This window comes from Poecilia reticulata, linkage group LG14 (genome assembly GCF_000633615.1).
Source record: "Poecilia reticulata strain Guanapo linkage group LG14, Guppy_female_1.0+MT, whole genome shotgun sequence".
NCBI classification, from domain to species: domain Eukaryota; kingdom Metazoa; phylum Chordata; class Actinopteri; order Cyprinodontiformes; family Poeciliidae; genus Poecilia; species Poecilia reticulata.
Window position 1 is genome coordinate 604321 of NC_024344.1, and position 14651 is coordinate 618971.

At 40.2% G+C, this 14651-nt stretch overlaps 1 protein-coding gene across 16 annotated transcripts in view; it reads right to left on the minus strand.

The window, feature by feature from the left end:
- rapgef6 (Rap guanine nucleotide exchange factor (GEF) 6) overlaps positions 1-14651 on the minus strand; it is a 145091-nt gene that overhangs the window by 78428 nt on the left and 52012 nt on the right. For 5 of the 16 annotated variants that reach the window (XM_008426853.2, XM_008426855.2, XM_008426857.2 and 2 more), the window contains exons 1-2: positions 10092-10938; positions 7178-7195 (exon numbers count right to left, since the gene is read on the minus strand). In XM_008426853.2, the coding sequence (XP_008425075.1) occupies positions 7178-7195; positions 10092-10604 (531 nt within the window). In that variant the 5' untranslated portion in view covers positions 10605-10938. Of the gene's footprint in view, positions 1-7177; positions 7196-10091; positions 10940-14651 lie in introns of those variants that run through there. The other 11 variants (XM_008426850.2, XM_008426849.2, XM_008426851.2 and 8 more) reach the window with 5 other exon arrangements.

A 14651-nucleotide genomic window follows, 5' to 3' on the forward strand; every position in this document is an offset into this window, starting at 1 on the left:
CACACAGGAAACGCTTCCTGGAACATTCAGTCTGCAGCCCTGTGTGTTTGTGAACACGAGTCGGGTAACGTCAGGTGAATRTTTTAAATGCATAGAAAGGCAGAAAAAGAGAGCAAAAGCAGCAAGGCAATCATGCAAATAGGAAAGTAAAAAGAGCACACTGGGAGGCTGAATTGTGATTTAGACATTTTTTTTTTTTTAGAAAATATTACTAATTTAACCAGGCAACRAACGACAGGAAACAGCCGGCAGACAACCACACATGCTGTGCAGCGTGCAGGAGGAGCCAGACACGAGGYATCCTGTGTGTACAGTCGGGGTGTTGTGTGAATATTTAGGGATGTCTTTCACCCTGAGGCTGCTGAGACCAGAGGTCTACTGGGAATCAGTAGGCCAGGTTAACCAGTCTGCTGCCACCTGCATGCAGCRTGTGGCCAGARGCAGCTTTTAAATGCAGCTCACATCTAATCAGTTCTGTCAGGTCTGACTGAAGCTCTGCAGCTCACTGATGCAACCAACCATCCAGCTAAAGCAGCGTTTCTCAAACTTATCCCGTTTAACAAACACTCACAGACCACCTAACCTTAAGCTGCCCCCTGCACTAATAACTTCTTAATATACACAACCTGAAATTRAAATATTAGTCTCTTAACTCATTGTCTTTATTCTTCTGACTCCACAATAAAACCACRAACACGTCGACCTGGTTCGAGTTATTGTGATTCTGAATTTATAGATTTCCTGTATTTCAAATCAAAAAAGTTCTTCACTACAAGTTTTGTGTGCACTAATAACGTTTTAGGGCTATTTATAATTCAGAAACATAATAAAAGAAAAACAGACTTGAGTTGCTTTGGTGAAAAACATTTTCTTTGAGCCGGTAGAGAGTCCAACGCAAATAATTTTATTTTAGGCGTTAAGATGCAGTTAGTCAGTGTGGGGCGCAGCGCTGCTCACGCCGAGTTCAGTTAAAACCGGTGCAATGTCCTAACAAAATCCTTCAGAAATAAATTAAAAATAAGTGGAACAAGTACTGAGCCTTGGGGTATGTCTATGTCTCACCACTTTAACAGTGGTTTGGTTTATGGTTGAGAAACTATGATATAACCCTCTTTACATTTGTCTCATTTGCTCCATGTATTTTATGAATAAGAAGAATACAGTCACTTCATGTAGATCTGGTGACAGTCTGCCGCCATCGTAGGTATATGCGTGTTTATTCCTTCGGTGCGTTTCAGTGGGAATGAGTTCAGGACTTCCTGCCATTTAAAATCAACCCTTCCCTTTCCGACTGGTCTCCACAGAGACTGCCTTCAGAGAGGTTCAAGCCTGAAGGAGATGGAGAAACAAAAACAACTCCATTGAGCCAACACTGTTAGCCCTGCTGTGAATGCAATAGGTAGTTTTATTGCAATTTCCCTAAAAAAAAAAACTGTAAAAAAAAAATTGATATGATGAACATAACGGATACAAATCCCCATTTTTATCCAAAGAAAGATGAACGAGAAGACAAGCAAGTGATGAGAGGATAAAAAAATTCAGAAACGAGGAGAAAAAGAGGGCTGGAATAAAAACTGCCAGCGGGAATTCACAAGGTGAAAAAGAGGTAAGACAGGAGGATTAAAGGCTTTGTTTTTCTGCAGGACACATGTTATATCTGACAGAGGCTCACCTCAGCTTTTCCTGACAACTATTAAATCTGCTTCTGTTCTGAAGCTCCAACGGCTCCCTGGTTTTCAACTTAATCTAATGAAATACTTTCTAATGAAAGCCCAAAAAGAGACGGGGAGATAAAGGTTCAGCAGCTGAGAGGGAGGAGGCAGAGGAGAGAATATAGAGTGGGAGATCAACAAGGTTGTCATGTTAGTGCTGGTGATGTAATCCCTAAAATTAGCAGCAACAGTGGTGCGCCGTGCTGCCCAGCTTGGGCTGTACGCCACTGCACATGCAATCATGCCTGCTGTCCACACGATTAATAGAGTCAAAACATGAGGCTAATGTGGGCCAGAAGTCAAACAATCAAGCTTTTAAACCACTTATTAATTCAGATAAACAAAAAATGTGTTAATAGGAATCTTCCAAATTAGTAAAGCGATCGCAAAAAAATTATTTCTCAATTATATTTTAAGTAATGCAAAGAAAAAGTCACGATAGCGTGTCAAACCCAAGTCCCGCCATAGCTTTTTATAAATTCATTGATATTTCTGTGATCAAGTTTTATCAATACATTCTGGCACAACCGGCCCTTTAAGAGCTTTCATGGTCTTGATTCGGCCCAAAACAAAAATGAGCAGTCAAATCCAGCCCTGCAGCAGATGGTAACAACATTCTTCAAAATACAAATGACTGCAAGTGATTTGTAAAAATGTGTCATTTTTTTTCACTTTGCACTACTTTGAATTCCTCTATTACATTAAAAAAAGTGTAAAAGTTAAAGGAGTCTGAGTACTTTAGTGGGTTTGGGTGTGTGAGGCTGGCTGAATGTGCCAGCTCAGGAACAGTTTGAGTATTTTTGAGCCTTGGTAACAATTTGAGGAAGTAAACAACCCACAGATTAGAACATGAGGTTTGGGTCTGGTTGCCAGTTCCAGGGGTAATGGCTTATGCGTATGTTTCACTTGCTGGCAATGATTTGTGGTCGCACAAAGAATTAAGTCAGAACAAAAGCAAAGAACTTTAGTTTAACAGTGGTTTCTACAGTAAATTTCTCCATTTGCTTCATACCCAATACCTTCTATTTTAAGAGCTACTTACCACCAAAAAGCGAACAAAATGTCCCAACTGAAGGAGTAGAAAGTGCCACATTTTAAAGCGTGATCTTTTCAGCTCATTTGTTGGTTTTCTAACCTGGGATAGATTTCCCTGCACAGAAAACTTGATGCCACCATTAACAAAATAACTGAAAAACTTTAATATTTACCTTTTAGTTTGTTATAGAGACGTTGGAAGGAGAAATCACGTGTGCAAGACGAAGACTGGCATTGTTGTCAACATAAGAGGGAAGTAAGTCAGTTATGCCATCTTGACGATGTGCTGGCAGTGGGTCTGTGTGTGCAGCATAGCCGGCACAGAGAGCAAGAATAAAGAACAATACGAGTGGTTTTAAGCTATTTCTCAACAGTTTTTCTGACTTATTTCCTCTTTGCTGTGGCGCACTGCACCAAATTAATAATCCCTACATCTTGAGATTTGATTTTGTTCACTAAATTGTTCAACCGCGACACCGCCGTTACGGATGACAAGTAAAAAAATCAACTTATTGCCGTCCAGCGTTGTGCGCATGTGTGAATCTTGCAATAAAATGCAACATATCTGTAAAAAAGAAGAGCAGCTGTCATTCATGTCAGCTGGTTTAGAAAACCAGAACCAGGTATTGGTCATAATTTTCAACTGAATACTAACATTTACCAAGTAAGGTAAGGTAATTTTATGTATATAGCACATTTTCAGTAAGGCAATGCAAAGGACTTACTGAAAATGTAAGTCATACTCTTTTCTGAGGCAACACATTCATTTTGATCTTCTGGCTCTGATTAGACTTTCCTGTTCTCTTGGTTTCTSACTCTCCATCTTTCCCTGGGGCTTTACCGACCTTAGCAGGGGTAGAAAAATCCCCCAGGGCTGAACTGGTTCCATGTGTGTCCAGATAGGAAGAGACARGATGAGAACTGGATGCATTAAGGCAGCAGGCAGATTTCAGACACAAGCCTTCCAGGATATTTCAGCTCAGCATGAGAACCACGTCAAGAAGGAAACACTCATAAATAATATGCGTAACGCTTTAATGACACTAATGACAATAGCATTGATGGAGAATATATTAGCAAAATCCTGACAGCCTTTATATTTCCTTTTGATGCCAAATCACACAAATAATTTTGTGCTGAAAATTCACTTTTTATAATAYGTAGAAGCTCAAAGCTGTTGAAATGTCTCAAACATTTACATTATTTAAAAACTGCTTCTACAACTACAGGTACTTTTAACCAGTCAATGAAAAGTTATCAAAAATACGTCAGACTCGGTCTTCTTCACCCTTTCCTTGACTTCTAAATGTTCAGATATTTATGTTTCCACCAGGCTGACTGTGTTATGACAARGCACCCTGCTGAGTCACAGCAATGACTTGTCAACCACATGAAGAGTGCAACTTTAGATTTCACCTGCCTGTAAACGGTGACTTCAGTCTCTAATGGRCCTGCATGACGAGCAGAAGCTCATCAAAACGAGTAAAATGATACAACAAAACAGCGTCATGGTAATGTAATCCCAAACAGAAACAGCTCAAAGATCGGTGCATCAGAGTCCATTTTGTTTTGACTAAAGTGTTAAAAGCTGAAGCATCATTGTATGACTTCATAAAAATTAGGTAGGGTTTTAGATCTAMTCAATTATTTAAACCTTGAACTTTTTCACAATCTATTATTTTACAGCAACAAAATTCTTTTTGTTTTTTCGGTTTGTAAAAAAGTTGGGGTTTTTTTACAAATACAAATCTGAAAAGTTTTGTTTTTTTGTGCTTTTGAGATATTAGTCAACCAATTTTCCCATCCAGAGACTGCATTAAGGTCTGAACTTTGACTAGACCACAGGCCAGATGCACATATTAATTGATTAAAATGACTTGGAAGGTGTGCAGATTTGTCCCATTTGTTTCAGGTTTGAACAAGGCTTTGTTGTTTCTTCATTATATTGTTTTATATGTCATCTTTGCTTCAACCCTCTCCAAAATACTCTCACCTGGTGTGTTTTTCTATCCTGTTTAAAAACACAAATCAAACCGTAAACGATGTAGTGAGCATGCCAGGCCCAAAGGGGGCGGTGAAAATCTGTGGACTCTCTGATCCAGCAGACTATTTTTGCAACTTTTGGCTTGTGCAAATAATCACATGTGATCTTGTTTTATAAATATTTCAGATTTGGCTTTAAAATGGCAAATCTGGACTGACTTCCAAATGTTTTCGGTTCACCTTTAAACCCATTTTGAACTGCGTTTCTAAAAAGGTTGTCGTTTAAACGGCTGCAGTCTTCCTGATGTTTGTTGAAGTTAAATTACACACAGATAAACTGTAGATACTAATTATGTGACCTTCGAAAATAATTGATTGCACTAGATTTTAATTGGAAGTATCATATCAAAATATATAAAAAGGAGTGAGTACATCAGTTCAGAGTGTGTTCATGATTTTTAGGGGTTTGTTTTTTATCTATCACTAAAATAATATGAATATGAGCAGATCAACAATCTCAGCATCTGTCACCTCAAAGTTATTTTGTGCTCAGTAGTGGAGTTGGTTTTCGCTGGTAACCCAATTAGCATATATCAGGTTACCCGTTACCATAAACTAAATGCTTGATTAGTTTCTGGGAGAAAAAACAACACAACATGTCAGACATCTCAGCCTCTGACACAGGAAGGTAGCAAACCACAAACTCCGCATGAGACGTCTGTGTCTTCCGCTGAACGTTAAAGAAAGTCACTTCCTTCAGAGAACCGAGAAAAATGCCTCACTGTCCACAGGCACGTTCAAGACAGACACTTAGCAACCCGGAAACAAAAGCTAAAAACCAGGTTATTCAGATGGCAAACTGATACAAATACCAATAAGTCCGTATGGGAAACTCATTGTTTGCAGGTTTTATTCAGTGTTTTGTTGAAGCATTGTGTGCCGAGGGCTGAGCCTGTTCTGGATTAATGATCCAGAGGTGACAGGGAGCAGCCTGGCTGTAAAAAGCCCCTCAGCGTGGGTTTCCCCCGCAAGGCAAATGAGGTGATGGCTTCTTATCCAACCTCTCCAGCACAGGACAGACAGTCACTCTGAGGTTTCTGATGTCTTAATGAAGTGCCTTTTTTTGCTTATTTCAAAATGTATGAGTGTGTATGTGTGTAGTCTGAGTCGTTAGTAAATCCCAGTGGTCTGCTGCTGCAGAATGAGCAGAATCTTCTGCCTCACTGGTCCAAAATGGACCAGTGAAAATTTTGTTTCATTTAATTATTCTTAAACGAAACAAAAAAATAGCAAAATGTGCAAGTTTTAAGCATGTTTACACATTTCCCGCCAATCACAGACTTCCTGATGATGATGATGGTTTACTGGTGGTAGTGTGTGTGTGTGTGTGTGTGTGTGCGCGCGTTCTTTTTAATTCATATATTCAGAGACTCCATTGACTCCAATTCGAAGCATTAAGAGAGGAGAGACACCAGACGCAGTGCAGAACAGAACAGTGATAATGGATTACTGATGTTATTATGGTTCAGTAAGAGCTGCAAACATCTTCTGATCTAATGCCAGAACTACACTTCACTTCTGCACAGTGGATGCATTTATGAGTGTGATGTGTACTTTTAAAGTTATGCTACTAAAAATAAGAAGGTTAAAGTTGCAGTACGTAACTTTTATTTAAAAAATATTTAACTGTCACCATGTTGTGATATTTTAAAATACGACAAATAATCTGTGAAAAGATGGATCTTCACCTTCACATGAGCTACTATTGTCGTTTGAAGAAATGCGCCAAAAACAACCAATCAAAGTCAAGAGGAGGGGCTTAGCGCTGTCAATCAACATCAAATACTCGCTGCGAAATGTGCTAATGGCGGAGAAACAACCACCATTACAAGAAAACCAGTTCATCATTGTTCTCCATTCTAACTAGCCTTAGCATTCATGACAGGCTATGCTAGCTCGCAGCTAGCATAATTACTATCATATCACATGAAAATGGCGTCAAAGCATTATTGTTTATCGCAGTAACTGTTGGGACAATTTATTGTAAAAATGTGTTTACTGTTCACTAATACTGTCACTTTAAGGCATATGTGGTTGTATTGTAGCCTAAACTTGAGTGAAAACGTCTCGTAAACCTGTCTCTGTCCTGTAAACTTTACCTTAACCCCTGTGTAAATCAGCATGTTGTGGTTCCCAACATGCACCTCGTGATCCGTCTGTTCGCCACATTCCTATCAGCCACCCACAGCGTCAGCAGACAGCGGCGTGCGCATGTGTGTGGCGACATCAAAACGACCTGCTTTTCACAACACGGCCTGCTTCCAAACAACAGGTGTCTGATTCAGGTGGGCACTATCTACGCAGTCATCAGCACACACACAAACCAACAGAAAAATAACCCAACGTGTCAAGATGAACGTGTGAAATGTTGATGAGTTACTTCCTACCTTGTTGTTGACATAATCCTGAGGTTGAACACAGCAGAAAACATGTGGAAAAAGAAAAGAAATGAGATTTAAAAAGCATGCCGAGAGCCTTACACGTGTCACGGCACAGTAATCTCTTGTGATACTGTTGTTTTTTTTATGTGCTACTAGCTCCTCCTGCTCTTCTGCTCAGCTTGAATTTAATCCCAAAGTCCTTCTCTAATTCCATGTGTTTGCAGGACTTTGTTTTTGTCCTGATTTTCTGCTCTGCCAGCTTATTTACTGGGGTGGAAAGGCTTTGATTTTTTTAATTTTTTTTGTCAAAAGTTGAGATGTTTGACTTTAACATCTCATCAAATCATTTCATTTTATTGGGATTTTATGTGAAAGACCAATTTCAAAGATGGAAAAGGGATACACGGCTTTAAAGGGCTGCTTTATAAAGTTTTCACTAGCTGGTGGCTGAAATACGTATTAGTCGATATAGACGATAATTGATTAGTTTTTTGTTTTAAATATCTGAAATACCACCAAACTGGTTCCTTTTTTATCCACAGTTTTCACTCCATGCCCTTGTTTTTTTTTTATTTATTTTTAAACATTTATAAAGAACAAGTTAGAACTTAAACTGCAGCTGTGGCAGTTACTGATCGTTGCTAAGCAACCAAAGAATGAGCGAGTTGCTAAGCAACCAAAGAGTGAGTCAGTTGATTCCACCAACATTTCTGAGCTTATCTTTCCCTAGATCCCCCAGAATGCTGTGCGGTTTTGAATCAAAGGTTAGTGAAATATTTTTTCAGACATCTAATTTTTCTAAGAAAAAAATCAGACAATATGTTGGATATTTAAGATTTAAATTTCCAAAATGGATTCGTAAACAGCCTCATAAAATCTACACCTGAATAAAATATTTCCAATTGTTGAAAGAAAGTCGTAGGAAGTCCTCCTTATACAGTTGGGTCAGACTGGAAGCAAAGCAATTAGAAACATTTCCTGTGCTGGAAACCAACCATGTTTACAAACCCATGGTGGTGGCATGGTTTTCAGAGATGATGGGAATGTGGAGTAAGTTAAACATAGAGCAAAGACAACTTGGTGGAAGCAGCCAGAGTTAGTGGAAAGGTTTAGTAAAGAACAACTGATGTCAAACTTGGTCGGAGCCCTGTGACTTTAACATCTGTCTGTGTGAAAACGCAATTAGGAAAAGTCTGTAGAACTCAGGAGGTGTGTTGGACTCGGGACAAATCCAGAAAGTTGCACAACATCAACCCACAAGGACTGTAATTTGGCACACCAGGTTTAGATGAAAGCCTATTCTGCTACAGTGACCTAGTCAAAGTACAGACCTAAATCCAATTGTGTCAAACTTGAAATTTGGGTTAGCAGATTTTTGCCTCTGTATGTGCAAATCTGGTTGACCTCAAAAAGGGACACAAATTAGTAGGACAACATTCAGACATGGTTTAGATCACGTGTCAAACTCGAGGCCCGGGGGCCAAATCTGGCCCGCCGTAGCTTTTTATCTGGCCCTCTAGACGCCAATTAACATCAATAAATTCCTCCAGGTTTTCACAAATCCTCAAAATTCACACAAAATCAACAGATCTCCACATTTGCTCTGATGTTACTGCAAAAAATATAAAGGGGTTGCTTTTTAAAGATGGGTGTGAGGGTATTGTGGTATCTGAGAACTTTATATATAATAATAAAAAAAGGAACAATCACCAGGAGGCTTCTAGGGTCGACAGAGAACCCGTTTAAACTCTCCATTAAGGCCCTTTGCGGCCCCCCGGGGAGCCCCAGGTGTGCGCGCCAACACACTGCAGCCGCCTGCAGCTGCTTGTGTGTCTGCAGATGATTAGCTGCAACTGTAACTGACACAACGCCGAACCCGGTGATCCTATCAGAGGGAGGGGAAGCCGCTGGGCGCACATGACCGTACACAGCCTCAATGCCGAAAAGGTCAAAGAGAAAACAGAGCTACCAGAGTTAACCACTCTGCAGAGAAACGTTTAAATCTTCAGAGCGAAGTGGTGACTCAAACGTCAGTCATAAAACAACAGTAAGGCGTAGTGGTACTACAGCGAGGCCTGTCACAGTAACACATTTTGTCCCAGGAGTTAATGTGATAACATATTGTAATTACCAAGTATTTCTGGTCCAGTTTCTTAAAAATAACTTTTAACTAACTTTTGAGCTTGTTTTCAAGCAATAATTTCTTAGTATTGATTAAAAAACTGCAGATGACATGGGAAAATAATCTGCCAGTGGAAGTAGAACTTGTTCTGCAATTATAAGGAATTATTGGCTTAAAACAATCTCCAGTTTCTTGCTGAAAAGTTATCTGTAAGTAATCTTATTTGAAATGTACTAAGGTCTTTTCATTAGAAAATAGACCAAAATTACTGGTAGGATTTTGTGTTTTTGCAGTGAAATTCATTTAAGATTTAAATATCCAAAATATTTACACAAAACAACAGATAAAGTCTTTGTAAACAGAATTATCCTTCAAAAAAGGGGAAAGTTGAGACCAAAGCACCAAAAACTTTTATCGTTCAGTTTTTGGTAGAAAGAGAAAAAACAGGAAAAACAACAAATCATGCAAATGGAAAAACATGAAGCTGGTGCAGAAGCAACGCAGAAAAACATGGCAGTTCTGCCGCAAACTACAAAAACAAAAAGTCTTGGTGAGCGAAAACAGAAAGAGGATAATTGAAATTATTGAGCTTGCTTTAGTTTCTCATGCGATTAATTGATTTGTTGCTTATTGCAACAGGCCAGTTAAGCTTTAGTTGGTGACAAGCGTTTAATATATTTTCATACAAATACACTGATGGTCTAAAAAAACCAAGTATAAGTTTTCAATAGATGTAAACTGGACCTTTAAATCTTTAAAGGTTTCTAAACAAACCCATTAGCAGTAGCGTCGTCTTACCGTGTTGTTGTAGCTGGCGGGTTCTTGGCCATCAGTGATGAGTTCCCGCTCTCCTTTCGGGTTGACCCTCCTGAAGCGCCGCCTGGAGCGCCGCTGGGACCCGTCTCTCTGCAGGAAGCTGTCATCCCCCTCGGTGCCGTTATCCACCTGTAACGTAAGGTCACAGCCCTCAGCCACGTAGCCACAGCTGTTTGACCGATCCACGTGGTTCGACGGCTGAGAGCACGGCTCGGAGCAGCTCCGCTTCAGCAGTTCAGACCTCCGGACCTTTGGAACAACATTCTGATTTATAAAATCCAGACTCTGTTCCTCGAATTCCGAGTCTTGGGTGTCAGCTCCCGTCAGATTCAAACAATCCGGGCTGGAATCTGTGAACTTGCTGCGTTCTTTCTGCTGCGGTTCCTCTTCGTCTCCCGGAGCTTCGGGAATCTGGCCCTGCTCTTCTGCAGGCTCCTGGTTGAACATCCAGTTCCTCCAGAGCGCAGAGAGCCGGTGCCAGCGCAGCACACTCATCCGGATTCAAGGACGGGATCAGAAAAACACATAAAAGCAGGAAACGCCACAGGAGAGGGTAAAAACCAAAACGATTGCGCCAAGGTGTCCAAAAGTTTAAATCCCAAATCCTTCGCCAAGAAATCATCCAGGAAAGGTTGAAAAACCAAATAAATCACTCCAAAGGTTTCAGCGAGGAGTTTAGCAGCTCAACCAGATGCATAGTGACAAACTTACTCGCATGTCTTCTTGCTCACTGTGCCGCCCTCTGACACACGCACAGAGCATAAAGTCGGCCCACAGTTTCCTCCAGGAAGCCGTAAATACACAAATATCCTCAGCAGGCAGAAAAAAACAGCACAGTTCACAGAATCCGGCCATTCAATTCAGTCCCCACAGGCGTTTTGTGCTGGTCAGTTTGTTGAAGGAAGAATTTGTTTTCGTTCTCCGTTGCATAATAGTAACTCAATAGCCTTATTATGTCAGTTAGAACCACATTGTTTATCAGGAAATCATGTTACAGAACCTATTGAACAATACTGCTTTGATTTTTTAATGTTATTTTTCACTTACTTTTTCCTTTCTTGCATTCTGTTTTGTTTACTCTCGCAGTTTATTGTTTTAAAATAGCTTGAACATTAATTCTGCATTACATGGAGAAAAACTGGGTGAATTACAACTTTTCCTCACAGCTTTTTACAGCTGCTGCTGCTGCCCATTAATTAATTAAATGACTTATTTGTTGCTTTGTAATTTGCTTTTTTGTGTCCAAGAACCATAAATTACATGTTTTGTTTTGCCTGAAAGAAATGCATAAAACACTTGACAAGAAGCATAAATATGATTCTGATTTCTTCATTAAGATCAAACTGTGCTGAGGAGATTAGAGCCAAGACTGGATGAAGCGGTGCCTTTGTTAGCGACCTCAGTGTGCTGTACTCGGGTTAATCATGTGAATTGACAGACATCTTGTACATAAAAACTCATGACGACCCACAACAGCCAGAGAGGAGGGCTAAAATATCAATATTCCTTCTGTTTTCATGAAAAACAAATGGATTTTTATCATCTTTAAAAGAATAACTGAGTTAAATTTGAGATCAAACCAGATTTTATCAATCTTGTTACTAAAAGTAGATATAGCAATAATAAATAGTAACTTCTGGGGGGTCAGGAATTACGAATGCGCTATATATTGTGGTATACGGTGGAAATTATAGAAATTTGGCCTGCGATAAAGATCTGAAGTCTAACCGTAATCAGCCGGCATCAATGCAGAGCAAGTGGGAAGCAGAGTGTAGAAAAGGCAGATGCAAAATGTAAATTATCTACACCTGGTTCGGGTTTAAAGTCTGGCGGTCTTAACGCGACGCTCAGGAGGAGCGCAGCAGATGTCACGGTCGGCCAGCACAGGGTAAACGCGCACGCAGGATCGGTGTGACCCCCATAAAGCTGGCTAAGCTGGTATCCTTTGATTTTTACATTTTGGGGAAGCGATTATGAACAATAGCTGCCACGTAACTGCAGGAAATCTTCAGTGAAAATGTATAAAATCCCTCTGGGCAGCTAAAACCCAGTGAGCAGAAGCTTAAAGTTTCCATCAGATTTCGATCACAAGCACTTCTGGCTCAAAAAGCCAACTTGGGATAACTTTTCTCTGAACGAGTTTTGTCGTGTTTTTATTCAGATAAAATAAAGATAAACCTCTGCAACGAGTTTAGACTTGCACGAAACAAAAGCACCAGGGATTGAATATTATCATTTTTGCTTCCTGAGAAAGAGAAAATAAAGAAAACTCACAAAAAGAGGCATGCAGGAGCATTCTTCTTTCCATGCGCAAGAGAAAAGAGGCGGGCTGCAGCAGTCACACCGCACTGCGGCCAATCAGTTAATTGGGGCCATGGGAATAGACCAGGGAATGTGATCTGTGGCTCTTGTCATGACTCTGGTCACATGATAGACAGGAGTTACATTCACAGCGCTCACTACGTCTGGGTCTATGAGCCGGGAAATGAACAACCGAAGAGGAAAAAGCGCAAGATCAGATAGAGCAGGAATGTAAACCAGAAGATGAGCCGACGTGAAGCTCGTCACATCATGTTTTATTTTTGTGAGTTTTCAGAGGAAGCAGGAAGTGTGGTCATTTTTCAAGCGTACGATCATGGGACCAGTGGAGGTGGGGGGGCATAATGGGTCTTCACCAGTCAGACATTCAGGCAGCGTTTGAGACGAGACGCTGTGTAAACATGAAACAGCGACGCATTTATAACCCTTCATTATTACAGAGGAAAACGATTCACTAATCTTAGTTCTGGTCCCATTTTTAACCAGAACCGTCTAAAATAATGGCTCCAAGTCCAGAGACTGTCGCTGAGAAGCTGCACCCAAATCAGCTTTTATTCTTAAACGGTTTGAAAGAAAGCGACGCAAATCCGTTTATTATTACTGAAAATAAATGTATTCAATCGAGCCCAAACGAAACTCTTTCAATACAACAAACATGCAAATTAAAGTAGCAGTAAGTCGGACATTTCTGCAAAAATTATCAGAAATTTGCTAGAAAAAATAAATAAATATTTTAGATTAATATCAGAAATTTTCCACATAAAAAACCCGAAAATTTCTAAATTTAAAATGTCAAAAATTTTCTCTTGAAAAATATTCTAGAAAATTGTAAAAATGTTCATAGATTAGAGAGATAGAAACTTTATTAATCCCTTTGGGATTAATAAAGGGAAATTGTAGAATAATAACAGTAATATTCACAACATTTCTGAAATTTTATCCTTTTTTTATCTACAATGGTGATAATAAACCCTCGTAAAAATAGCTTTTCTTTTTTCCATTTATAATAAATATCTGGCTACTTTATTTGCTCAGTTTGAGGTTGTTCTTTTAGCCTGTGATTACTTTTCAATCTAAAACTTTGGCCCACTTGGCAAAAGGTTTGTACAACCTTTTTGTACAGACAAAACATTAACATTATGTTAAATAATGTTAACATTAAGTTGAATAATGTTGAAGTGATGCATTAAAACTTGAAATTACACACGTCTAAGATGTTTTCTAGTTTTTTACAGTTTGCTACAGGAGTCGTAACTTCTGTTTGATTGTAGTTATTTATTCATGAAAACATTAAAAAACGATGAACAAGACGAGGATTTGGGCAAATGTTCTTTATGACGCAAGAAAAGGAAGAAGAGCAGAGTGGTTTTATTCCCAAACAATATTTAGTTTTTTAATTGAGCTCTTTTTTTTTGCTCTGACCATAAATCCCCTCGGTGATGCAGTCAGCACCACTGCTGCCGTTTTTACAGCCGCGACAGTCGCTAAGCGCACCCTGGGGGGTCGTTTCAGACTAAATATGTTGTTGCAAGAGCAACCTCTCTCCTATAAAACTCTCTCAATAATGAGACATTTCAAGGAAAGTCGGGTTCCTGCATCTGTGGATCAAGGTGAGCCTTCAAAGCCGATTTTGGTTTTAAAAAGCCTCAAGGTTTCTTCAGCGAACCAGCGACTTTTATTCCCACCAATCAGCCTCTGAGATTTGCTGTCATTAGACAGAAGCGGAGCCCTGCGACAGACTGGACACCTGCCACCCATCCGTCCGTCTGCCTCGGACGGATGGGTGGACGGACGTTTGAACGGACAGATGGATGGCCGGACGGACGGACGGAGGATGGATGGAAGGATGGATGGACAGACGGATGAAAGGACATACGGAGGGATGGATGGATGGACGGACGTACGGACGGAAGAATGGATGGATGGATGGACGGACGGACGGAAGAATGGATGAATGGATGGACATACAGAAGGATGGATGGACGGACGGATGGCTGGACAGATGGAAGGATAGATGGACGGACAGGTGGATGGATGGACGGACGGATGGACGGACGGATGGATAGATGGATGGATGGACGGAAGGAATGATAGATGGACGGACAGATGGATGGACAGGTGGATGGATGGATGGATGGACGTATGAACAGACGGACGGATGGACGGATGAACAGACGGACGGATGGATGGATGGACGGACAAACGGATGGATGGATGGATGGA